The sequence below is a fragment of the Populus euphratica genome, unplaced genomic scaffold (genome assembly GCF_000495115.2).
Source record: "Populus euphratica unplaced genomic scaffold, PopEup_1.0 scaffold106.1, whole genome shotgun sequence".
NCBI classification, from domain to species: domain Eukaryota; kingdom Viridiplantae; phylum Streptophyta; class Magnoliopsida; order Malpighiales; family Salicaceae; genus Populus; species Populus euphratica.
In genome coordinates, this window is record NW_011499991.1 from 532,717 (window position 1) to 557,833 (window position 25,117).

General features: G+C 36.0%; 4 protein-coding genes and 1 pseudogene across 7 annotated transcripts; 4 read left to right on the plus strand and 1 right to left on the minus strand.

Moving 5' to 3' along the window:
* Window positions 1-40: 40 nt before the first annotated feature.
* LOC105140392 (protochlorophyllide reductase, chloroplastic) lies at window positions 41-1,645 on the plus strand. The gene is made up of 3 exons (XM_011047200.1): window positions 41-603; window positions 850-1,208; window positions 1,305-1,645. Exons 1-3 carry the CDS (start codon window positions 48-50, stop codon window positions 1,458-1,460), a joined length of 1,071 nt encoding a protein of 356 aa, XP_011045502.1. The 5' UTR covers window positions 41-47; the 3' UTR covers window positions 1,461-1,645.
* Window positions 1,646-4,630: 2,985 nt separating this feature from the next.
* Window positions 4,631-9,233, minus strand: LOC105140393 (protein STABILIZED1-like). Of its 4 annotated transcripts, XR_845183.1 has the most exons (3): window positions 6,011-9,233; window positions 5,826-5,876; window positions 5,508-5,779 (listed from the first exon to the last, which is right to left on the minus strand). XR_845183.1 is itself a non-coding variant. In XM_011047204.1 (2 exons), exon 1 carries the CDS (start codon window positions 9,107-9,109, stop codon window positions 6,035-6,037), a length of 3,075 nt encoding a protein of 1,024 aa, XP_011045506.1. In that variant the 5' UTR covers window positions 9,110-9,233; the 3' UTR covers window positions 4,631-4,652; window positions 6,029-6,034. The 4 variants fall into 4 exon arrangements, 3 of the variants coding, with proteins under 3 accessions (XP_011045506.1, XP_011045504.1, XP_011045503.1); XM_011047204.1 differs by lacking the exons at window positions 5,508-5,779; window positions 5,826-5,876 and adding an exon at window positions 4,631-4,652 and having other exon boundaries at window positions 6,029-9,233; XM_011047202.1 differs by lacking the exons at window positions 5,508-5,779; window positions 5,826-5,876 and adding an exon at window positions 4,975-5,127 and having other exon boundaries at window positions 6,029-9,233.
* Window positions 9,234-11,035: 1,802 nt separating this feature from the next.
* On the plus strand, window positions 11,036-13,855 carry LOC105140395 (probable polyol transporter 4). Its single transcript, XM_011047205.1, has 2 exons — window positions 11,036-11,517; window positions 12,064-13,855. Exons 1-2 carry the CDS (start codon window positions 11,304-11,306, stop codon window positions 13,425-13,427), a joined length of 1,578 nt encoding a protein of 525 aa, XP_011045507.1. The 5' UTR covers window positions 11,036-11,303; the 3' UTR covers window positions 13,428-13,855.
* A 1,397-nt stretch (window positions 13,856-15,252) lies between these two features.
* Window positions 15,253-17,352, plus strand: LOC105140396 (bifunctional epoxide hydrolase 2-like; annotated as a pseudogene).
* Window positions 17,353-21,617: 4,265 nt separating this feature from the next.
* LOC105140397 (bifunctional epoxide hydrolase 2-like) lies at window positions 21,618-24,102 on the plus strand. The gene is made up of 6 exons (XM_011047206.1): window positions 21,618-21,754; window positions 21,833-22,047; window positions 22,670-22,840; window positions 22,960-23,195; window positions 23,278-23,563; window positions 24,008-24,102. The coding sequence occupies exons 1-5, from the start codon at window positions 21,685-21,687 to the stop codon at window positions 23,525-23,527; spliced, it is 942 nt and encodes a 313-aa protein (XP_011045508.1). The 5' UTR covers window positions 21,618-21,684; the 3' UTR covers window positions 23,528-23,563; window positions 24,008-24,102.
* The last annotated feature ends 1,015 nt before the right edge of the window (window positions 24,103-25,117 follow it).

A 25,117-nucleotide genomic window follows, 5' to 3' on the forward strand; every position in this document is an offset into this window, starting at 1 on the left:
TTCTGTAATTTGGAATACATGAGACTTGTACTGTATGTGTATAGTGAATGTTAATCATTTGCATGCAGGAATTCAGGAAAAGGGAATTACCAGTTAGAACAATTAGGGCCCAAACAGCTACTACAACTCCAGCAATCACTGAGGCAGCACCAGAAGCAAAGAAAACTTTAAGAAAGTGTATTGTGGTAATTACCGGAGCATCATCAGGTTTGGGTTTGGCCACGGCCAAAGCTTTGTCTGAGACAGGGCAATGTCATGTGATTATGGCATGCAGGAACTTTCTTAAGGCAGAGAGGGCAGCTAAAACAGCTGGCATTCCTAAAGAGAACTACACTGTCATGCATCTTGACCTTGCGTCTCTTGAAAGTGTCCGTCAATTTGTGGATACGTTTCGTCGTTCAGGTATGCCGCTTGATGTGCTGGTGTGCAATGCTGCAGTCTACTTACCCACTGCCAAGGAGCCCACTTATACTGCTGAAGGATTTGAGCTCAGTGTTGGGACAAACCATCTTGGTCACTTCTTGCTTGCACGGCTGCTGCTTGATGACTTGAAGAAATCAGATTATCCAACCAAACGTCTCATCATCGTTGGCTCCATAACAGGTACTGGTTAACTTTAGGAAGGAAAAAAAGGTATTCATGCTATTGCCACTAGGCTTTTCCAGCAGTTTTGCAAGTATCAGAATTGATAAACAATATCATGAACCAATGAACAACATCTTAGAAGCTCAGAAAATTGATTTTGATGGTATAGCCTTCCAGGAATCTGTAACTTACAAAGGAATTGGTGTAAACAAACTAGATGAAGATTGGTAATCTGACAGAATATTTTCATATTTATGATTCTAGGAAACACAAACACATTGGCTGGGAATGTGCCTCCAAAGGCTAACCTTGGAGATTTGCGAGGTCTTGTGGGTGGATTGAATGACCTAAACAGCTCACCCATGATAGATGGAGGAGAATTTGATGGTGCCAAGGCCTATAAAGACAGCAAAGTCTGCAACATGCTCACAATGCAAGAATTACACAGGCGGTACCATGAAGAGACGGGCATCACCTTTGCTTCCCTCTACCCTGGCTGCATAGCCGAAACAGGCTTATTCAGGAACCATGTTCCTTTGTTCAGGACTCTGTTCCCACCCTTCCAGAAGTACATTACTAAAGGCTATGTTTCAGAAGAGGAAGCAGGAAAAAGACTTGCACAGGTCTGTTACTACAGGATTGCTGTTGTCTATGCAGTGCATCCATACACAAGTTTGCATCACATACAATAGCCTAAAACTCTGCTTTCTGTGATTCAGGTTGTGAGTGATCCGAGCCTGACGAAATCTGGTGTTTACTGGAGCTGGAATAAGAACTCATCTTCATTTGAAAACCAGCTCTCTGAAGAAGCCAGCAACGCAGAGAAGGCATTGAAGTTGTGGGAGATAAGTGAAAAGCTAGTTGGCCTGGCTTAATTGAGCCCTAGAACTGGCCGAGTAGAACGCAAACTTCTTAAACAAGGATACTGTGAACAATGAGTCCAGAAGATAATGAACTCCTTGAATGTTCTAGTTGCCTCTTTTTGTAAATGCAGATGCCATGTACTTCGAATGAGATGAGGCAATTGTAATGCATCCATTGGAATACCCTGACGAAAGAAGATCCTGTAAGCATATCAAGAGCACACATACATCCAAAAGAACCCAAACCACCCAGTATGTATGATGAGATCAGAACTACGCTCTCAGAATGTGTGCAGTCATAGGTACTTTCTCCTGCTCTTTCAGACAATTCTAAAGGCTTTGGCCTTCAAATGGCCTCTCTCAAACGAGTCTATGGAACAGTTTTGATAGCGCTAGATAGATGGTACATGATATGCCACGGCCGGCCCCCAAAAAACAATTTTAATGCCACAAATCTTGTATTTTAAAAAAGTAAAAAAAACACGAGTAAGTTTAATGAATTTATCACACTTATAATCTAAATTATAAAATTAAATTAATTTTATAAAAAAATTATAAAGTTTAATTTTTATTAAATATAATATTAATAATGAAATTAAAAAAAAATTAATGTAAAAATAAATAAATTAATATCAATTCAGATTAACTTTTTAAACATGTGACTTAATTTTTTAAATATGTGACTTGAGTTACGAGTTTAGGATTACTATTTATTTTTTTAATGAAATTGAATTTTAACTTACAAAATTAAGTATTAATCGAGTGACAAAATATTCTTCTTACATCTCAAGATTTTAATAAACCAACCACAAATTAAAATAATATTAAAAAATTACTATTCCAATAAATAATGTTTTTTCTCACATGTTACTGTTAAAAACTATGTACATTTAAGTTTTTGTCTATTTTGAACAATCTATATCGGAGGTTAAACTATGTATTATATTAATTAGTTTTTACAGGTTTATTTAAAATAAATAGATAGATATGAAACAAATTATAAATGAAGATATTTTTAGTATTTTTTTATGGATATTGAATTTTTTTTTGTTTGTCTTTCTTCCAAAGTTATTTTAAAAAGTACCTAATAGTATGTTATTAGTCACTTCTTTAATATTATAAAAAAATAATTTTTATTTAATTATAAAATAATAAAAACCTTACTATTTTAATTTTTTTTTTTAAAAAAATTATATCATATCTCACCCGAGTTGATTGATTAATCCAGCAGGTTAGCTAAATTTTACCAAATAATTTCTATTGCAAACAGATTTGACAGATTAAAACCTGTTTGAAGAACACAGCTTCAAATAAAAGCCTTGGAAAACGCAGCTTAATCACAAGCCATTTTCGTGCAAAATATTGCAAACAGCATACGGTAAAACGACTTGTCACCCATATATTCTGACAACTCTCTCATGCTACCACAGAATAACTTGACCATACAATATTAAGAATGAAATTTGTTAATTATTCTTTCTCTCTCCCTTTGTTATTATTATTATTATTATTTTGCTCTTACAATTAGCCTTGCTCAAGGTATCTCAAGTTTCCGTTTCATGAAATTCTCTGTTCTTTTCCTTTCTCCTTTAATGGACACTGCCCTTTCGCTGTTAGACAGGCATCAATCATGTGGTCTAAGCATTACTCGGCTCTCTTAATGCGAGGTCAATGGATTGGTTTCATGAGGAGGGGGCCTTATTCACCATACATTGTTGATTAATTTCTGCATATGCAAGAAAGAAAATACTTCCTGAGCATACTTCATCCCTTCCACATGAATGTGAGGATACATTTTCTAGAAATCGGCTAGGGCTTAAGATGGGAAAAGTGAGCAGAAAGAACCATCCCCTTGCTGGTCCATGGTTGAGCCCTGGCTAGCTCAATTTGCAGCACTGTGCTCATGTAAGGGGCCTGGACCTTAACACTTCGTCCATCAAACTGTCTGTAGATCGTTCTTGGATCCTGCAAAATATAGGCTGGGGTGCTTTGTTTCTGGGAAGGAATGGTTAAAATCAACATTTTTGCATGTAGAATCATAATTTGGAGTGCTGAAACAGTAACAGAAGGTTATAAATACGACTGATGGAACGAAGAAAAGCCAGAAGCATAGCTTAAATCACAATAAATATTGGACCCCTGAGGCATAGTGTCTTGTTAATGCCCATTCAGCTATCCCACATACAAGCTTACCAAATAAAAGCATTTCAGTATCAAGATAACTGCAAATTTGTCACCACAGAGCACCACAGGAAAGAAATGAAATCAAAGAATTGTGTCAGGTTTCAACTCTTAAAAGCTCTTGTACTGTATTAATTATTGAGCCATGAAGGGTAAAGACAGTGCATAAGCTGCGGCCAACAGCCCAGAAACATCACGTATCAGCAGCCGGGAACAAAATTCATCCCAAAAAGAGGCCAGCAGCAGCCAAAGAAAAGGTAAGCCACCTGAGCTAAAATACCCAAAAGACAACCACAATTACATGCACGCAGCAAGAGCAGATCCAGTCACATTGAGCAATTCGCCACAGCAGCAGCAGCGGCGTACACATCCCATGAGGCCTGAGGGTCAACAGGGCAACCAAGCAACACATAACAAGAGGATAATAGTTTATAAAACAAACAGCAAGCAGAAGTCTTGAAGGTGCCAGTATAAGAAAATAGTTCCAGCAGATGATCAAGAACCAATGAGAGATAATAAATCACACGGGAAGATCCATCTGAGCACCAGCAGCTCGTAATAACAAAATAGCAGCAGTACAGGCAGACCACGGATAATATAGAGATCTTTTGGGCAATGGCATTCAGCACTCAAAAGCTGAAACATTAATTCCATCTAATGGAGTTGCTGCCAAAAGGTTTGGGTGTAAAGATTCAAGATAATCAAATAATGGACAGACTGCAATATCCACTGACAACACACCATTCCAAAGTTTGTTTTTCCATCTTCAACCTAGGACACTCAACTGAACTCGTTCACTTTAGACAAATCAGCATCCTACCACTTCCTATCCCTCTAATGCCAGATCCAGGACTCGTGTGATTCCTGAACTTGTTGCAGCTTCCAGGCATAATTTTGTACATCCTAGTGTAACCATTTAAAATAATAATAATGATAAACATGAAATGACTTCAAATGATTATTATCAGAGGAAAAAAAAACATAAACAAAAAATACAAATATTCTGGACTGAACAAATGCCATCAGCAGCAGAAGCCAAATGTTTGACAAATTAGCACAGAACTATAAAAGAGTTATTCAAAAAAAAAAAAAACAATGACTTGAAATAAATAAATCACACGGGAAGATCCATCTGAGCACCAGAAGCTCATAATTACAAAATAGCAGCAGTACAGGCAGACCACGGATAATATAGAGATTTTTTGGGCAATGGCTTTCAGCACTCAAAACCTGAAACATTAATTCCATCTAATGGAGCTGCTGCCAAAAGGTTTGGGTATAAAGATTCAAGATAATCACATAATGGACAGACTGCAATATCCACCGACAACTTACCATTCCAAAGTTTTTCCACCTTCAACCTTCGACACTCAACTGAACTCGTTCACTTTAGACAAATCAGCATCCTACCACTTCCTATCCCTCTAATGCCAGATCCAGGACTCGTGTGATTCCTGAACTTGTTGCAGCTTCCAGGCATAATTTTGTACATGCTAGTCTAACCATTTAAAATAATAATAATAATAGACATGAAATGACTTCAAATGATTATCAGAGGAAAAAAAACATAAACAAAAAATACAAATATTGCATCTGAAACAGAGGAAAGAAATCAAATTTGTAAGCACAAGAGAATTACAGAGCCACTTCATCCAATCATGAGCGTCCAGCAACATATGCTCAAATGAGATTTCATTGACATCCAATCATCATACAGTAAGAATTTTAAAATCTAAAATTTAGGGCTAAAAGTTGAGGAAAATGCCCAGATTAGCAGCTTGGATGCTCTTTAAAGTGAATGTTTTCAGTATCTTGGTAGGAAATTCACAGGTCCTCTAAATTAAGAGAAGAGGGCTAGCAATTTGAGTAACAAACAGATTTAAAAGAAACTCCATTCCTTTAATATATTCCTTGAAAGTGAAATCAACTGAACATCAATTCATTAACTGAGAATTGCGAAAGTGAGATAGGACAAAGAAGCATCGAGGACAGGAACGTGACATAATAAAACATTAAAATAATACTTGGCAAAAGTTCTGTCACGATGCTTCAGCAAGTCGAAAATGGGCACTTAAACATCTACTTGTTCTTCACACGCGTTTAATAAAAGACATGTAAAGGAATAGGTGACTAAAACACTACAACGACACCTGAAGACATGTGAAGGAATAGGTGACTTAAACACTACAACGACACTCGAAAAGGCTAAATGCTCATCGTCTACCAAACAACCAAAACACGAATAATTTCAAGGTACGGGCTTACAAGGAACACACGCGTTTAATAAAAGACATGTAAAGGAATAGATGACTAAAACACTACAACGACACTTGAAAAGGCTAAATGCTTATCGTCTACCAAACAACCAAAACACAAATAATTTCAAGGTACGGGCTTACAAGGAACTAATGGTCATTATTTTCGGAAGCACTCTCTTCCTTCCCAAGAACAACCACCACTTTCTTCAAGATGGCTTCAGTAGGCTGGTGAGAGTTCTCCACAGCCTTTGAAATCGTTTGCCATTTTTCACCATGCTTTGGTTCTGCAGCAATGCACCTCTTCAAGACATCCTTCTGGTCTTCCTCAGTCCCATGCTGAAGTTCAAATTTGTAGTAATACGCCCAGAAATCTCCAATATCTGGGGCAAGGGTAACTGCCCTGTTCAGCCAACTCCTAGCTTTGTCAACCTTCCTTTCCCGCCAGAATAACTTGGCCACAGCAGTAGTAACATGTGGATCATGAGGACTACATTTCTTAATTGCATCCGCGCTCTTGCTTTTATGTTGAGCACGAGGAGCCATCTCAATAGATGCTGCCCAAAGTATGCCACTGGTGGGACATTCCTGCAATGCTTTTGCCATCAAGTTATCAGCTTCCTTATTATTCCCATGCCTTGATTCAGCACGGATTGCAGCAAGCCAAAGTTCAGGGTTCTTAGGATTCTTCTTCCTTGCCATGGTAAGCACAGCTCGAGCTTTACTGAGCCCATTTGTTTTCTCCTCGAGGTTAGCAAGAGAAAGCCAAAGAGGCACATGACTTGGGCAGGACTTCAAGCCTGCATCATAAATTTCCTTGGCTTTTTCCAAATTACCAAGACGTTCCTCGAGCTGCCCAAGCATCAACCACAGTTTGAAGAATGAAGGGAAACGCTGCAACCCTTCATCCAGCAATCTCCTCTCCTCCTCGATATTGCCTAATTCTCTTTCTACAATTGCAGACTTCATCCAGACTCTTTCTGTACCACCTCTTTCTCTTGCCTTAGCTAGCAACATTCTAGCTCTTTCAGGCTCATGATTCTCAAATTCAAGCTTAAATGCTGCAAGCCAAATCTCCTCAGAGTTCGGTATAGCAGCATAAGCTTCTTGAAGAATGGCTCGGGCAGAAGGTACATCTCCAGCAAGCCACTTCTCTTTAGCGCCCATAAGCCATAGAACTTCAGCCTGTGGCCTGTAAGTAACTGCCTTCCGTAGCAATGCATCGAGGGATTCTCTTGTGCCATGACTCTTCTCAAGCTGTGCTGCCTTAAGCCAAATACTCTTCTTAGTCAAAAACACCGTCAATGCATGCGCATAAATTGCTCTAGCAGTCTCAATAGACCCTCTCTTCTTACACTCCTCTGCATCCGCCACCCATGTTCGCTTTCTATCCTCTTCTTCGACTCCAATTCCAATTGTGTTCTTAATAATCGCTTGACAAGTTGCCACAGAACCAGCCCTCTCCGCTGCCTCAGCCTCCTTCATCCATTCCTCCCTATCAATCACCACCCCTTCTCTCTGCAAAGCCCTAATACCTCTCTCAATAAGCTTCCCAACCATTGGTGTATTCCCATTTGCCTCCTCCAACTTGGCAGCAGTAATCCATATAGCTGGCTCCTTGGGCAACTTTTCTCTCGCCCTATTCAACACCTTCCTCGCATTTTCATACGTCTCCAACCTTGCAAATGCTAACCACAACTCAACATGCAAAGGACAGCATTCCACTGCCCTACCAAGTAAAGTCCTAGCATCCTCCTCATTACACAACTCCACCGCTGCTTTCCACAGCCTCACAGAATCCGGGATATGCTCTAAACCCTTCAACAAAACCTTCCGCTTTGTAAAATCATCATTCTCCAATTTCGCAGCCTGCATCCACAACTTGACGGAATTGGGAATCCTCTTAACTCCCTTAGCAATAACCCCCTTCGCTTCATCAGGATTCGACAACCTGCAAGCCTCCAACCAGACATCCTCATTCGTAGGACATTCCTCGCACCCTTTTTGTATCAACAGCCTAGCCGCCTGAATCTTCCCTGCCACCTCTTCTAACCTTGCAGCAGCAATCCAACCAGGGGGGTGTTTTGGATTCGTCTGTGTAACACTCTTCAACAACAACCTAGCCTTCTTAATATCCGAAATCTCTGCATCGCTAGTAATCTTCATACTCTTCAAATCAGTCAAATACCCTTTAGGATCAACAACAGTCAACCCAGAAACCGAATCTGACAACCTATCCAACTTCAATGACAAAACAGTCCCTCTTCCTTCTCCAACAGCAGTCAAATCTGTGACTGGCGTCTGTCCCCATGGCGTCTCAGCTCCGCCAGCCGCCCTACTTTTAGGATCCAATGCAGTAACATGTTCCTGTTCCTGTCTAGCTTTCTCCAACAAAGTATCCGGAACCGGCACAAAACTCTCAAACCTCTTCTTCTTATTCCTCAATGAATAATCCCCAATATCTGGAATAGTCTCCCACTCTTCAGCAGACAATGTTACTAACTTCCTCTTCAAATCAGCAAACTGCTCAGTAATCTTCGGATTCGAAGCCCTATACTTTTCGATTTCCTCCTTTAACCTAGCTTCCCTTCTATCCTTCCTCCTCGAATCCATCCTCTTATCAATCTCCTCCCATACTGCATCTGCCTCCCTGTCGTCTTCATCATACTCCGCAGAAGCAAACAACCCCACATCATTTCCTTCAAACTCATCAAACTTCTGATTCTCGTCATAACCTTTTTCCTCATTCTCGTCCTCATCCTCGTCCTCCCCTCCTTTCCCCCCTTTTCCCCGCCCGGCACCACCCCCCGGCCCCGCAGCTGCCGCCCCGGCATTCCTATCAGGCAAATCCGGTGCAGCCCGTGCCGGACCAATATCAGAACGAGTAGTAAAACCAGTAGCACCACGCCCTAACCCCGCAACATAATTCGCTGGAGGCTTTGAATTTAAAAAATCAAGTCGGGATTTCGGTGCGACCGGAGCTTGCATCCCCCCAAGTAAAGGGATGTGAAGGGTTAGAGTTGTGTTATTGGTAATGTCAAGTTGAGACAGCAAAAGTGTGTTTGGATTTTGGAAAATCTTCGGAAGAAGAAGGTTTTGTTGAGTGATTGGGATTTGGGTTTGGAGTTGAATTTGGTGTTTGAGGGCATGAAGGGTTGTGCTGGTAGGATTTGTGTGAATGTATAGGGTTTTGTTGGTGCTTGTTGGGGTTCTTATGAAAACCATTTTGATGGGGGTTTTTGTCCCCTTTACTAGGATGTCTAGGGTTTGATTTTGTGAAGGTAACAGAAATAGCTTCAATGGAGGACGGTCTGGTTTCGAAGACGATGGAGAGATTTTTCTCGCATTTCCTCTTATTTTATTTTACACAAAGTCGGTTTATTTTCTTAGAAAAACTCAATTTAGTCCCAATGTATATATTGTTTTTCAATTACATCTCAAACTTATAGTTCATTTCAATTAGGTTCCAAATAGTTTCTACATTTTTTTTGTTTTGAGAATAATAGTTCCTACATTTTCAATTGCTTACTTTTGTGAATTTTTTTATTTTTATTTTAATATATTTGATGAAAAAATTGACAATTTTTTTTTAATTGATGAAAATTAGAAAATGAAAAGACTAAATTGAGAATATTTTGAAACCTTTGTAATCAATTTGACAAAATTTATGGAATTGGGACTCAATTAAAAATGAGTATATAGATTTGGAACTAAATTTAGGTTTTTAAAAGTTTTTTAATTAATAGTCCTGATAAATTGGGTTGAAACAGACTAACCTCCGGCCCAATAAAATCCTTTCCTATGATGTATTATAGAATTGAGCTTAGCCATTTTATTTTTCATGTAATGTTTTTGAAGGACAGGTCACAGGTGTAATGTAACAATGAACTATTATTGGGCCGTTAGCCCTCAATTATAGAATGAAATTTTTCAAGTTTTGGATATAGTTATAAAATCCAACCGAGATTATGGGGTGAGATCCTTAAAAGAAATTAAAATGTTTTCTTTTTTAAAAATGATAAAAACAATTTTATTTTGATAAAAGAGATAGAACTTTTAAAAAAAACAATGAATTGAAAGTTCGGTTTTATCTTGAATCAAATACAAATCAAGTCGACTTGGTTTTTAAGAGGATTTGGCTAAGGTTTTTTTTTTTTCATTCAATTCTAAAATTAGGATAATAAATTAATTTATCAGATTAATTCAAGTTTTATAATTAAAATTTGATATATTTTAGAAATTTTTTTTACATGAAAGAAAATTACATTTGTGTAATTATTTTTCATATAATATTTTTTAATGGCATGATTTCTTTAAATTTTTGTTCTGAATGAGTTAAGGAAAAATATTTTCAAGATCAACCTTGCGAAAACTACCATGGTTTTGGTTAATATTGCAGCTATTAAAACTAGTATATCATTCAATATACAACTAATTTTTTTTATTAATATCATAACTGCTGTTATTATTAATATTATTATTGCTATTATTACAATTGATTATTATAATTAATTCTAAATATTTATACTTTTAGGTTATTAATTAAAGCTCATTAAAATAATCATATTAAAGACTTATTAATTTAAATTGGACAAATATGATTTTATTAAATGTAAAACCAAATTGAGCGGAATTAAAACCATTTAAAATTTTGGAAAATAAATTCAGTTTGACTGAATTTTTTTATCCAAACCAAATCATTTAAATCAATATTCATCCCATAAACTATCACAACTCTTATCGGTGAGGGGTTAAGAGAGCGGGTTTTACACTTTAGCTTTCACACTCGAAACCAACTTATCTTCCATCCGATTGGTGTGCCGTGGAAATTCCATCATCGCAAATCTTGCATTGATTGGTTGGTAGTTAATTCCAACGCAGGCTTCATGCCCGATTATGGCTGCCCAAGTTCAGACAAAATCATGTACTATTTCCAATAAATTTAGTAAAAGCTTTTGCCATGACATTTAGTAAAAACGTTTGTGTAAGAAATTTAATCATCCTTTGCATTATCCATTCTTTAATCAACCTCAGGGATTCAAAAAAGGAAAACAAAAGTATGGGACTTGAGAAAAACATTTTCTTTACTTGAACAAAAATAGCGGGTATAAAAAAAGCTTGAAGCTGAAGTGTTACCTTGAAATTGCCAATAAGCCTTATTTAAAGGAGGAAGTCAATGTCTTGTGATGCTTACCGCCATCTAATGTAAAGAATAATTTACGTCACCTTCAAGTGGTTTCCTATTTCCTTGCTTGGCATAAAGTAAGGCCCACTTGTTCAGGAAATGTCTTCCTCTCTTTAAAGTTTCAGATCTAAAGCCTAAGTTCAGCTTGAGTCTGACATCTTTTCCTGTTAGAGAACTTCTGGGTCTGTGTAGTTTTTGTGTTACTTTGACTCAGAAGAGGTAAAGTAAAAGGAGATGGGATTAGTTGGTGTCCAAGAAAATGGGAATGGAGAGGTTGGTTTGTCTATTGGAACCAAGAATAAGTACAGGAGAATGGATTCTGAAGTTACAGAGGATTTTGATGATGGTTCACATCATCATCATCAAGAAAAGAGGAGTAGCAGTACTAGAAAATATGTTCTTGCTTGTGCCATTTTTGCATCCCTCAATTCAGTTCTTCTTGGCTATGGTAATCAAGCTCTCATTTTTTTTCTTCTCATTTGACATGGTAGTGCCGTTGCTGCTGTTTTTGTTTCTGTTGTCTTAGTTCATTTTGTTTGGCTGATATTTGTTCTTGATTGTTTTGTTTGACTGGTCCTCCATGCTTAATTAGTAGGGGGAAAAAAAAATACCGTTTTGTTTCATTTTTTGGAAAGTTCATAAAATCTTATGTGGACGTTGTGCTTGTGAATTAGCAGAAAACTAAAGTTCAAATCTTGAGGAAGTCAATCTATTAAATTTCCTTCTTCTTTTTTTCAATTTAAGATGCATTAATGGTAATCAAAATATATGAATCAGATGGAACTGACAAAGCTAATGTTGTTTTTTGAGTGTCTTTGTTCATGATTGAAGAATGGTTGATACTTTTAATTATTGAATCAAGGGTGATCTAGAATTTCCAATAGGGTGGGTGGTAGGTTGTTATGTTTGGATTAAGATTCTTTTAACACTTTATCTTTGATCATTATAATGGAAAACTAATTTATTATTTATGATTATGTTTTTCAATCTGCAGATGTCGGTGTCATGAGTGGAGCAATCATATTCATTCAAGAAGATCTAAAGATAACTGAGGTACAGGAAGAAGTACTTGTTGGGTGTTTAAGCATTCTTTCACTTTTTGGTAGTTTAGCTGGTGGAAGAACATCGGATATTATTGGTAGGAAATGGACAATGGCTTTAGCAGCCATTATCTTTCAAACAGGTGCAGCTACAATGACACTTGCTCCTTCTTTCGAAGTGCTAATAATAGGAAGATTTTTGGCTGGTATTGGAATAGGGTTTGGTGTCATGATTGCCCCAATCTATATTGCTGAGATATCACCAAGTGTTACTAGAGGCTCTCTTACCTCCTTCCCAGAGATTTTCATAAACCTCGGGATATTACTCGGTTATGTCTCGAACTTTGCATTTTCAGGTCTTCCAGAACATATAAGCTGGAGGGTAATGCTTGGCGTGGGAATTCTCCCCTCATTCTTCATTGGAGCTGCACTCTTCATAATCCCAGAGTCACCAAGGTGGTTGGTCATGAAAAACCGAGTTGAAGAAGCAAGAACAGTGCTGTTAAAGACAATTGACAATGAGGCAGAAGTGGAGGAGAGACTTGCTGAAATCTTACTAGCTGCTGGAACTGGTTCAACTGAAAAGTATGAAGAGAAAGCTGTGTGGCGTGAAATGTTGAGCCCTTCACCTTCTCTTCGCCGAATGCTGATCACTGGTGTTGGAATCCAGTGCTTCCAACAGATCACCGGAATAGATGCAACTGTTTACTATAGCCCTGAAATCTTCCAAGGAGCTGGTATTCAGGATAAGTCAAAGCTTCTTGCTGCAACCGTTGCTGTAGGTGTTTCGAAAACCGCTTTCATATTGGTTGCCATATTTCTCATTGACAAACTTGGGAGAAAACCTTTGCTCTATGTAAGTACAATTGGGATGACTATTTGTTTGTTCAGCATTGGTGTTACTCTCACTTTTATTGGGCAAGGGCAGGTTGGGATTGCAATGGCAATTCTTTTTGTTTGTTCAAATGTTGCATTCTTTTCGGTGGGAATCGGCCCTGTTTGCTGGGTCTTGACATCAGAAATTTTCCCTCTAAGGCTACGTGCTCAAGCGGCTGCGCTTGGTGCAGTAGGGAATCGGGTGTGCAGTGGCTTGGTTGCCATGTCTTTCCTCTCCGTTTCCCGTGCAATTTCTGTTGGTGGAACATTCTTTGTCTTTTCTGTAATTTCAGCTATTTCAGTCCTTTTTGTCTACGCACTTGTTCCAGAGACGAAAGGGAAGTCATTGGAGCAGATTGAACTGCTATTTAAGGATGAGCATGAATGGCAAGGAAGTGAAGTAGAGCTTGGAGATGTCGTGCATCTCGTGCAGAAACAATGACTTACTGAAAGATTGTTTTAACGAGCCTATTCTCCCAACTTTCGCAGCTCAACAACTATGATTGCAGGTGGATTTGTGCTCAAGACTCAGCAACTAGGTTTTGATTGCTGGTAGATTTGTGCTTGATCCAATTCAAACGATTTGGACTGACACCTATAGTTATTTGCAACCAGAACTACCTGTAAATTTGTGGCTAAGGTAGCAAAAATGACATTTCTACCAGTCACATTCTTGGTGTTCAAGTCAAATCCATTCCTGGGATTTTATGATGTGTTCATCATTATTTTAGGCTTGGTTTAGCATGAAAATCTACGAGAAAGTTGTATTTCCTAGAGAATTGTAGAAAAGAAGGTTTCTTTGCTGACTTACTATCTGAAAAGTACTCATACCAATTTTGATGAACTCTTGTGGATTCAAAACTTCAAATCTCTCCCTGGTTCTGCATTCAACAATTACATATGTTTACAAATGTATTCTTGATGTGGGCTTAAATTACCTAAAAAAATAAAAAGCATCTTGTGGGTTGCATGGCATTACTCGTGGAAATGAGGTGTAAGGTATTTTGGATCTGCTCTGAGATGTGACTTTTGTCATCATTTCTGGGTTCTGGAAATAAACCTAAGCTAACCAAATTGATATACTTGCATACTGTGATGCATTTCTCTAATCTTTTCACCATTTCAACCACAAAAAACCAAATGAACAGTAATATTTACTAGCCGGCTTGCATCTTCCTACCTTTTCTGGCTCTATAACGTGCTATTGTTCTCGATGGATAGAACTACAAAACATCTGTGATAAGTTTTCGAGGCCATTGATGAGGGAAAAAACCATGCGTTATTTTTATATACTGAACCTTTTTGAGATCCAAAAGATTCCTTAGGGGTGCCTTTTGTATCCAGGACAAGAAACATGAATAATAATTTAGAAACAAATTTTTGGCATTGGAGAGATAAGATTCTACAGGTATATATCCTATTCAGGTTAAAGTGAGTAAATCTTGTCCGTCCATCACCGTAGTTTAGTTCTCGGATAATTGGTAATTGATCACTCATTAACTGGCTATACAAGTCAAATCATCTTGTTTGATTTCCTTATCTTACTAATAATTCAGTGCTATTAATCATTTAAGTCATTGCTGTACTCTCTGGTACATCCTCTGTATCAAAATCTGAAAAAGAAAAAGTTTATATGTAAATGTATAAAAATATGAAGAGGACCTTAATTCGAAAAATGGGGTCGTGACAATGTTGTTGCTTTCTCTGTTTTTTAAATCTTTCAGATTTCTTTAGCTTTTACTTTGTTTTCTATTGTCTAAGGTCATTTAGATTTGAGTAAGGGATCTTTGTATTTCTTGAAGTATGCTCCTAGTATTTTGGATAAATTTTTTTTAATATAATTACACTTATTAAAAAAAGAAAAAAGATTTTGAGATCCTAAAGATTCCGTTGAGATATCCTTTGCATTGAAGGCAAGCAACAAGCATAATAAAGTTAGGAACTAGTTTTTGACATTGGAAAGATCGGATTCAATTTTATCAGCAGGCTTATAAATTATTTATATTTCGTGCTGGAATGTATGGGTTAAATTGAATAATAGATTGAATGATTTAATTAAGTAAATAAAATTAGAATACATTGCTTCATACCTATAAAAACACTTACATAATTTATGCTAATATATATTTACCAAGTGCTACAAGTGGTGTTTTTCAAGGTAGGAGTCACCATGGTAATGGTAGCAGCTTAGTGTGCTATTTAAGTCAACGCATCCTGTTTGTTTGCCTAATGTTCTTAATAATTCAAGGCCATTAATCATTTGAACTAATTGCTGTACTCTCTCACATATCTTCTGTGAATCATGGAACATATCAACCACACACGTGGAAGTAAATGGGCTAAAACTACATGTGGCAGAGATTGGCACTGGTACTGCAAACCATCACCAGAACTTCTCCTTTGATTTCGTTTCTTCATTTATTGATCACAGTTAGTAATTTTAGTGGTGGAATCTTGTTTGCAGGTCCTAAGGTAGTGTTGTTCCTGCATGGATTCCCACAAATATGGTACACATGGAGGTATCAAATGATTGCTGTTGCGAAAGCTGGATATAGAGCAATAGCCTACGATTTTAGGGGCTATGGGCTCTCAGAGCTTCCAGCTGAACCTGAGAAAGGGGGCTTCATTAACCTTGTTGAGGATACGATTGCCCTTCTTGACACTGTTGGCATCAGTAAGGTAATGTCATTTCTTAATCTTTATTGCTTTTTAAGCACCTCATGCCATGAATCTTGATTCAAATTAATCACATAAATATTCATTTTCCCCTTAAATCTGAAATAAATATGGTCAGTTCTGCAGACTGTGGGACGTTACCTGCAAATTCTTAATTGGACGAATCTTGGTAAACTTGGCATGTTCTGTTCAGCCAAATTGAAATCATAGAGGTTCATGGTTATGCTCTAATGATTTTTGGTACCCTCTTATATCATAGCCTGACAAGTCTCTGGTGAGATGTTGGGGTGAGTAAATGAAAGGTCTTGTTGTGGTGTATTTCCTCAGGAACCCTGGAGGGATGCTTGGTTTTGATGCCATCAAGGTAAAAGATTTGACCAATCTACCGCACAACTGTAGTTCAAAAAACAAAAGGTTCAGAAACAGGCATAACACTAGGTGAATTGAGTGTGTAACATCTCTAGATGTTGAGATAAATGTTGCAGATAATTAGTCAAGGGCTCAAGGTCATATAGGGAAGCGCCAAAGATGATCTCTATGAGCTGCAGTTCACCATTAAAGAACTTTTAAGTTTGTTCTTGCGCATACATGAACTGAAATGTAATATATACCTGCATCGATGCCAGGCCTTTCTAGTCTGTACAGACCTGGGATCATTTCCAGCATACATGATAGCTGTTCTTTACCCGGAGAGGGTTACCAGTTTAATATCACTAGGTGTTCCTTTCAGGCTACCAGGGCCCAGTGAAGACATTGATCTGATGCCCGAAGGTTTCTACTGCAAAAGGTAGCAGGTATTGTCATTGTCATCGAAGTCTTACATTTGATAATTTCCTTAAAACTATTTGAGTTTTAAGTTGGCAGAAATTGAACTTCAATTTTATATCAATCATGCCTGCAATGTCTAGTTATTCTCAGGAGCCAGGCAGAGCTGAAGCAGATTTCGGGCACTTTGATGTTAAGACAGTGATCAAAAACATCTACATTCTCTTCTCTGGAACTAAGCCACCAACAGCTAGAGAGGACCAAGAGATCATGGACATGGTTGACCCGTCTACTCCTCTACCACCATGGTTCTCTGAAGAAGATCTTGCAGTTTATGCATCCTTGTACGAGAAGTCTGGATTTCGGTATCCATTGCAGGTTCCATATAGGTAACCATTCAAGTCCCCTTTGGGAAATAATTTACAGAAAGATACTAGGATAGAAGAACTTGTATGTTTATCCACTTTGATTTCCACTATTTTGGTCCTAGATAAAGATAGGCCATCGCTCTCATCAATGTAAGAGTTTCTGTGCAGGACTTTAGGCATAGATTGCTGTGGAATAACTAATCCAAAAGTTTTGGCACCAACATTGCTGATTATGGGTGAGAAGGACTATGTGCTTGGTTTCCCGGGTATGGTAGACTACATAAAGATTGACCTTCTGAAGCATATAGTTCCAGATTTGGACAGTGTCTTTCTGGAAGAAGGGAACCATTTTGTTCATGAGAAACTTCCAGTGCAGGTGAATGAGATAATGATCAACTTCCTCAACGAACATAGCAAGTGAAGACAAGTATCGATGAGCAGCTGAAGTTATGCAATGTTATCCTTTCACGATAATAAAAAGGTCTTTCCTGAAGTATGCATGTATAGCAAGACTTGATGCTGTGAACTGAAATAAGAATTTTCTTGTTTATTTTCCAATTTTATTGCATTTCAGTGACCAACGGATGTAACTGGATACATCTGATCCAAGAATCCAAAGGATTCTGAAGATAAATCTCTACCTGGTAAGAGATCAGGATAGTGATTGTAGCTTAAGGAACAAAGCTGAAGGATCTGTTTTCAGCTCTCCTTTCTTCGTGTTTTCTCATCTGACGTCAAGGGAACTTGCTTTTTGGGAACATTTGAACCAAGAAGTCCTGGGAAATCCACTCAAAACACAGAAAGATTAGGAAACCAGAATGGCATCATTCCGTTCCCTTCCTCGGTACAAAACAGAAAGTATAAAGGGGTTCCCAATATCATAGCCACGATATTTATTCATAAATCTTGACCCCAACAGTATGCAAGTTTTCTTTCCTACTTTTCAACCGCAAAATTCTGACTGTTCTTGGCTTGCCGTGCTACCGTAGAACATCCAATTGCTTAAAGGGCACATCCATAAAATATAGTCAGAAGCGAAAGTTCATAAAGAAGAAATTAATCTATACAACAAAACAAATCTATTACTTTTTCTAAAAGAACCACTTTTTTATTGTCTCCCACTACTATTTTTTAGATTAACATGGGTATCTGGACCAGTTTTCATGCATCACGATTAATTCTATAAACTCTTAAGTTAACTATTATGTAAGACTTCATTAACTAACCAAAAACTCGAATCTGAAATCAAAAAAAATAAATTTTTAGTCCTAAATTCTTACCATTTAGCCATCACCGCCACTATTAATTGCACTAGAAGAGGAACAGGTGATAATGAATCAGGAGTTGGAGTTAAATGGTAATAAAGATAGAGATAGAAAGGGAATAAGAAACATACCCATCAATTTGATTTGGCTTCGTACACAACGAAACCCAGTAAAGGATGAAGATGAAGAAGCCTTTGCAAGTAGAAAGCTTTGGCCTTTCATAGCTATCATAATCACTTTTTGCTCTCCTCTTTATAAAGAAAAGTTTTCGTTTTTCAATTTGCTTTGAAGTACTGAATGGACCTTCCAAAGAGTCTTGTATCAATCTCCTTCGTGAGCTAAAATACTATGTTTATGGACTCATTTTACCGTTCAGTATAGTACGTAGTTAAATGATGTATTTGACATGTAAAAAAAATAAAATCAAAACAATGGTCACTGATTCGAGGATTTTTTATCTTTACTTGGAGCATTTGTCATAAAAAATTATGTTATCGTATTTTGAACTTTTTTCAAGTAGAGTGGAATGACCTCGGGTATAATTGTATTTTTAACTTTTTTCAAGTAGAGTGGAATGACCTCATTACCCTCTAGATCAGAGATTTTAAAATTAGCATAGAGGGCTATTTTGGTCCTTTTCCCTTTTCAAAACACAGTAAAATATCAAATTTGCCCCTTCAATAAAAAAAATAACCCAGGCATACAGGGGCATTTTGGTCTTTTTCATTTAGTTTTTTTTGTGAATTGTTTTTTATTTATTTAACTTGCCATGGGGATGATGCGCAATTGAGCATTATCTCAAACCCAGACCCGCATGTTTATCTCGCCATGCTTATTAAATGTGAAGGTTTCTGTTAACTCTTTCTATTACTCACTTGATCGGTAATTTAGCACGAGTTATATGTGAAGATAAATTTATTTTGTCCTTGTCCTCATCTACCCAACAAAACACACTTTTGTTACTTGTACATTTGATCCTTGACACTGAACAAACACAATCCTCTAAAGAATGTGATAAAATAAATAAATAAATAAAATTAGAATAAATGCTTCACACCCATAAAAGCCTCCGATAATTTAATTAAAATAGTACAGTCCTGCAACGAAACAGAGATATCTAGCTAGTTATTTTTCAACATAGAAGTTAACCATTTTTTAGGGTTTATATAGTTATCATATGTTTTGGCAATTTTATCTTATCTCTTGTGCTCAAACTCTTCTTCTAAGACGCATTTATACTCATAATTTTTAATTTTCTTCAAATCTGTTATTATATTAAGAAAATCTAATTTTTTTATGCTTTTATTTTTTGATCTTGATTCTGAATGTATGTACTCTAGCGTGAGGATAAATCTTGTCTGTCCGTCCTATTAGACAGCTTCGCATGTCTGTAATTGGGAGTTGATGGAGTGTGTAAATGAATTGTCTTCCTGTCGTGTATTTCCTCAGGGACCTTTCGTTGGATGGCTGAGTGCAGATGCCATCTACAAAACACATTTGGCCAGCGTTCTGTAAAAGTTTTAATGATTTTCATCTCAATACTTGATGTTTGGCAACAATACTAGTCGTGTGACGACGGAGGACTACATGCATGTCTCCGTGAGCCGCGGTTTAGCATAAAGAAATTTTAATTTCACGACCCGGATTTAGATATGCAACTGACAATATTGAAGCGGTGTTATAAGGTTTTATTTTGATATTATGTTTAATAATTATTTTAATTTAATAATTTAAATTATTAAGTGAAAAAATGAGATTTTAATATATAATTTATATTATATATTCTTTAACATGAATAATATTTAATATAATATCTTAGATATTATAAATTGTATATATATACACACACACTAAACATGTTATCATATGATAATGTAATATATATCAGATCAAATAATATATAAAATCTTAAATTTTTTAAAATAAAATATTGTGAAATGATCAATCGTGCATAGATAGATGTTTCTCTTACTAACTAAGTATATAAATATAATATGTATAAAGATAAATTACCTTTTTTTAATATAAAGTTTTTGATAAGTTTGATATCAAAATATGATATCTATTTACATAATTATTTAAGCAACTAAATGTTATATCAATTAAAATTTAATTCAATAGAATACAAAAATATATTCAAGAAAATGATAAGTACTTGGAAATAAATCAACATATATAGATATTCAAAAATGTTATTCTTATTCATCATATATATATTAAAAAAAAATTACTCATCTAAAATACAAAAGAAAAAGATAAACAAACATAAAATTAGAGGTTACTAAAGATTGTTAGGTGTAATGTCAGCAGAAATTATAATAAATATAGAAAATACTAAAAAATATATGTAAAAACTAAAGATAATAACAAATAAAGAAAGAACATAGAAATTTAAATCAGTGAAATGAGCGGCATATGTGAACTCCAAGTTCATAGGTTTTATTTTCTCTAGGTTTTATTTTCTTTAGAATAATGATCATGTAGGAGGTTTACAAAGTTTTAAATAAGCCAAAAACCCTATCTCAATTAGAAAATAAAATAAAATAAAAAACTAAAATTACAAAGGAAAGAAGCATGAAATCCAAAAATAACAAGAAAAATCATAAAAACTGTTAAAATCAAGGCCCAATGAGAGATTTTTAAAATTTAAAGATTCAACAGTTAAAGTAATGATTCAGTGACTTTTCTAAAGAAAATAACCTTCAGAATTCCTGTAAACGTTTTAGCAAAATCTAATGGTTAGATAATTTTTTTTAGCTGTTATTCTTGTATGGTGTGACCATACCTCTTCTTAAACTTAGTTCTATCCAAATGATCTATACATTTATCTGCTAAGTTTTCCACATAATTTGTTTAGAATAGATATTCATCTAGTTGTTAAAAATTTACACCTAACTTTTTAGAATCACATGTTAATACAAGCCTAACTACATCAAAAATAATTTCTTTTTATGTTATTGATATCATTTTTTTAAATTTAGGACTTGTTTGAGATTGTAATAGCGGTGACAGTTCAAAATGTTTTTTTTTTAATAAATTAAAATAAAAAAATTATTTTTTAAAAATCAAAATTTTTAAAAATGTAATTTATACCATGTTTTCAAATACACCCTTAATCTATTTGTTATCATTATCTTTTATTACCATGTAACTAAAATACAAAATGACTTATTTCTTCTGGTCCGGTCATGATCTAGTCCGGACAATTACTCCAGTCACAGGTTTTTTTTCTTTTGTTAATGTACATTTTTAATATATATATATATATATATATACAAACACTGCCGCCTAGCGCGGTACACTGCTAGTCTTTCCTTAAACGTAATGTTGGATTTACAAGCTCAAAAGGGAGATTGATATAAGACTCTTTGGAAGGTCCATGATTGGGAGATTGATGTTGGCTTTCTTTTGTTATGGTTTTTCTTATTGCCAAACTGAACCAGACTGGCCCGCGAGTAGAAAAGATGTTCGGTCATTTATCCCATTTTGTTCTTGGCTCCTTGTCGGTTTAACCGACACCATCTACAGTTTACTGTTCACTCACGTATTTAATGGTCATCTCTTTTATTCCAAGTCTTTGAAACACCCATCTCTCTTACACATACAAACACTCTCTCTCCCAGTCATGGATCTGATCAAGCACGCCCTTGTAGAAGTAAGAGGGCTAAAACTGCATGTGGCAGAGATTGGCACCGGTATTAGTCAAATACCAAATGTTTCCTCTCATATTGTAACTTATTTCTTCATGGCTGATTATGTTCATTTATTAACAGGCCCCAAGGTGGTGTTGTTCTTACATGGATTCCCTGAAATATGGTACACATGGAGGTACCAGATGAATGCTGTTGCAGCTGCTGGTTATAGAGCAATAGCTATTGATTTTAGGGGCTATGGGCTATCTGAACAGCCAGCTGAACCAGAGAAAGGGAACTTCATGGACCTTGTTGATGATGTTGTTGCCCTTCTTGACAGACTTGGCATCAACAAGGTTATAATTAGAGTTTTTCTCTGGTTTAATTTTAATGATGCGAACTTGGCATTTTTCTATTGACTGCATATCATATGTCTCTTTCTGGCCTGTTTCCTCGGGAATCTTTTGAGGGGGTAATTGAGCAGAAATGGTTTTTTTTTTTTTTAACTTGCCTTGAGGATGATGCGCAAATTAACCATTATCTCAAACTCAGACCCCGCATGTTTATCTTCCCATGCTTATTAAAAATGGATTCTTCATTGTAAAGGTTTCTGTTAATTCTTTTTATTACTCACTTGATTGGTAATTTAGCACTGAGTTATATGTGAGAATATCAAGAATAAATCAAGTTCAATAGCATCACAGCAAATTTTAACATTAGAAAGGGCAAGTCCTGCAGACACACACAGATATATATGAAAAGAAAATGAGTTTTTCTCTAAATGTTGGATATCTGTTGCCGTTCATCATGAAGTACTAGTAATTGCTCGCGAGGTACTTTGAAGAAAAACAGAAAGTGAAAAAAAAAACCTCCTAAGAATCTCAATTAGCAACAAAGAGTCGAAAACCACAACAAAACTTCCAATTTCGATCTTATGTGCATATATACATAAATGTAATACTTTGATGTTGGCACCAGGTTTTTCTTATTGGGAAGGATTTTGGATCTATAACAGCATATCTAGTCGCTGTTGTGCACCCTGAAAGGGTTTCAGGTCTTGTGTCCCTCGGTATTCCTTTCTTGCTACCAGGTCCCAATTGTATTCGAAATGATCTCATGCCATCAGGTTTCTACATAACAAGGTGGCAGGTACGATTCATTTATCTCCAGTATTCGATACTTGCCTTTCAGATCCTGAGTGAGTTGTTTGTGATAATGATAAATACAATTCATTGTTGATCCTGCCTGCTTTCTCTAAATAAACACAGGAAACAGGTAGAGCTGAAGCAGATTTCGGACGCTTAGATGTCAAGACAGTGGTAAGAAACATCTACATTCTCTTTTCTGGAACTGAACCACCAACAGCTAGAGATGACCAGGAAATCATGGACTTGGTTGACCCATCTACTCCTCTGCCACCGTGGCTCTCCGAAGAAGATCTTGCAGCTTATGCATCATTATACGAGAAGTCTGGATTTCGTTTTGCATTACAGGTTCCTTACAGGTAACCAGTAAAGTCGTTTAGGATGCTGTATTCTTATGTAAACAAAACTACGCTAAGAGGGATGGCATGGAATTCGATGCAGGTCTTTAGGAATAGATTGTGGAATTACAGATCCAAAAGTTACAGCACCAACATTGCTGATCAATGGCCAGAAGGACTATCTCCTAAAGTTTGCAGGTATGGAGGACTACACAAAAAGTGAGCAACTGAAGCATTTTGTGCCGGATTTGGAAAATTTGTTCCTTGATGAAGGGAACCATTTTGTTCATGAGAATCTCCCAAAGCAGGTGAATGAGCTGATCATTAACTTCCTCGCCAAACATTGTCACTGAAGATTATATTCTATGACCATTTCAAGTGTTACGATGGTATCCAGCTGGGGTACAAATTGCCTTGCAACTTGTATTATGCTGATATGTTGTATCGAACAATGTTTGAAATAAGATTTTTTCATCTTTTAAGATCTGGTTCTGGTTAATTTCCCATTTTTCCTATCTTTATTTGCAATTGGAAATTGTTGAATTAGACGAGAAGAAACAGAAATATGTAAAGATTACAAAGGATGTCATCCAATTTTAAAATGTCATGTGACCTGATAAACAATTCTCAACTTTGTTAATCTCTTTTGATCTGATAAAAAATAATGTACAAAATTGTTCAAAAACGAGCTAAAACTAACCTAGTAAATAAAACTTTATTAAAAAAATTCAAAAATAATTAAAAAATAAATTGAAATAGCTTTTCCCAAGGTCTAATTTAAGCATGATCTCGACATTAACTGGAGCTCGCTAGCAATTTCAAGTGTTACGATGGTATCCAGCTGGGGTACAAATTGCCTTGCAACTTGTGTTATGCTGATATGTTGTATCGAACAATGTTTGAAATAAGATTTTTTCATCTTTTAAGATCTGGTTCTGGTTAATTTCCCATTTTTCCTATCTTTATTTGCAATGGGAAACTGTTGAATTATACGAGAAGAAACAGAAATATTTAAAGATTACAAAGGATGTCAACCAACTTTAAAATGTCATGTGGCCTGATAAACAATTCTCAACTTTGTTAATCTCTTTTGATCTGATAAAAAAAAATGTACAAAAGTAGGATATATACCTTTTGTATCGAGGCAAGCAACAAGCATAACATTAAAGTTACGAAAAAGTTGTAGGCATTTGAAAGATGGGATTCAATTTATCATGAAGCTTATTAATTACCTATATATATTATGGCTTATATTGAACAGTAAGATGACTTGAATTGATTAAATAAATAAAATTAGAATTCATGCTTCACACCGTTAAAAACCTCCTATAATTTAATTAAAATAGTACAGTCCTGCAGCGAAACAGAGATATCTAACTAGTAATTTTTTAAATACTTTTTATGGTAGAAGTTAACCATCGTAATGGGGGAAAAAAGAAAACCCTTAACATTAATGTATCCTCTCGAATTGAAACCGAGCCACTAGTTGCTAGCTATGGAGGCGATGGTGATTACACCAAGACAATTTTCGTTTTATTATGCAAAACGTTTTTCGAGATCCTAAAAATTCATTTAGGATACCTTTTGTATGGAGGGCAAGCAACAAGTATAACATTAAAGTTACGAAAAAGTTGTAGGCATTTGAAAGATGGGATTCAATTTATCATGAAGCTTATTAATTACCTATATATATTATGGCTTATATTGAACAGTAAGATGACTTGAATCGTGTAAATAATTTAATTAAATAAATAAAATTAGAATTCATGCTTCACACCCTTAAAAACCTCCTATAATTTAATTAAAATAGTACAGTCCTGCAGCGAAACAGAGATATCTAACTAGTAATGTTTTAAATACTTTTCATGGTAGAAGTTAACCATCGTAATGGTATGAATGATTTTTTAGGGCTTAGTGATCTTATTTTTTGGCCATTTTATCTT

Excerpts from the sequence above, each read along its gene's own strand:
- LOC105140392 (XM_011047200.1), top strand. The coding sequence starts at position 48 with ATGTTAATCATTTGCATGCAGGAATTCAGGAAAAGGGAATTACCAGTT. Across the intron at positions 604-849 it reads CATCGTTGGCTCCATAACAG|GAAACACAAACACATTGGCT; the intron begins GTACTGGTTAAC and ends TTATGATTCTAG. Across the intron at positions 1,209-1,304 it reads CAGGAAAAAGACTTGCACAG|GTTGTGAGTGATCCGAGCCT; the intron begins GTCTGTTACTAC and ends TCTGTGATTCAG.
- LOC105140393 (XM_011047204.1), bottom strand. The coding sequence starts at position 9,109 with ATGGTTTTCATAAGAACCCCAACAAGCACCAACAAAACCCTATACATT.
- LOC105140395 (XM_011047205.1), top strand. The coding sequence starts at position 11,304 with ATGGGATTAGTTGGTGTCCAAGAAAATGGGAATGGAGAGGTTGGTTTG. Across the intron at positions 11,518-12,063 it reads TTCAGTTCTTCTTGGCTATG|ATGTCGGTGTCATGAGTGGA; the intron begins GTAATCAAGCTC and ends TTCAATCTGCAG.
- LOC105140397 (XM_011047206.1), top strand. The coding sequence starts at position 21,685 with ATGGATCTGATCAAGCACGCCCTTGTAGAAGTAAGAGGGCTAAAACTG. Across the intron at positions 22,048-22,669 it reads ACAGACTTGGCATCAACAAG|GTTTTTCTTATTGGGAAGGA; the intron begins GTTATAATTAGA and ends TGTTGGCACCAG. Across the intron at positions 22,841-22,959 it reads TCTACATAACAAGGTGGCAG|GAAACAGGTAGAGCTGAAGC; the intron begins GTACGATTCATT and ends AAATAAACACAG.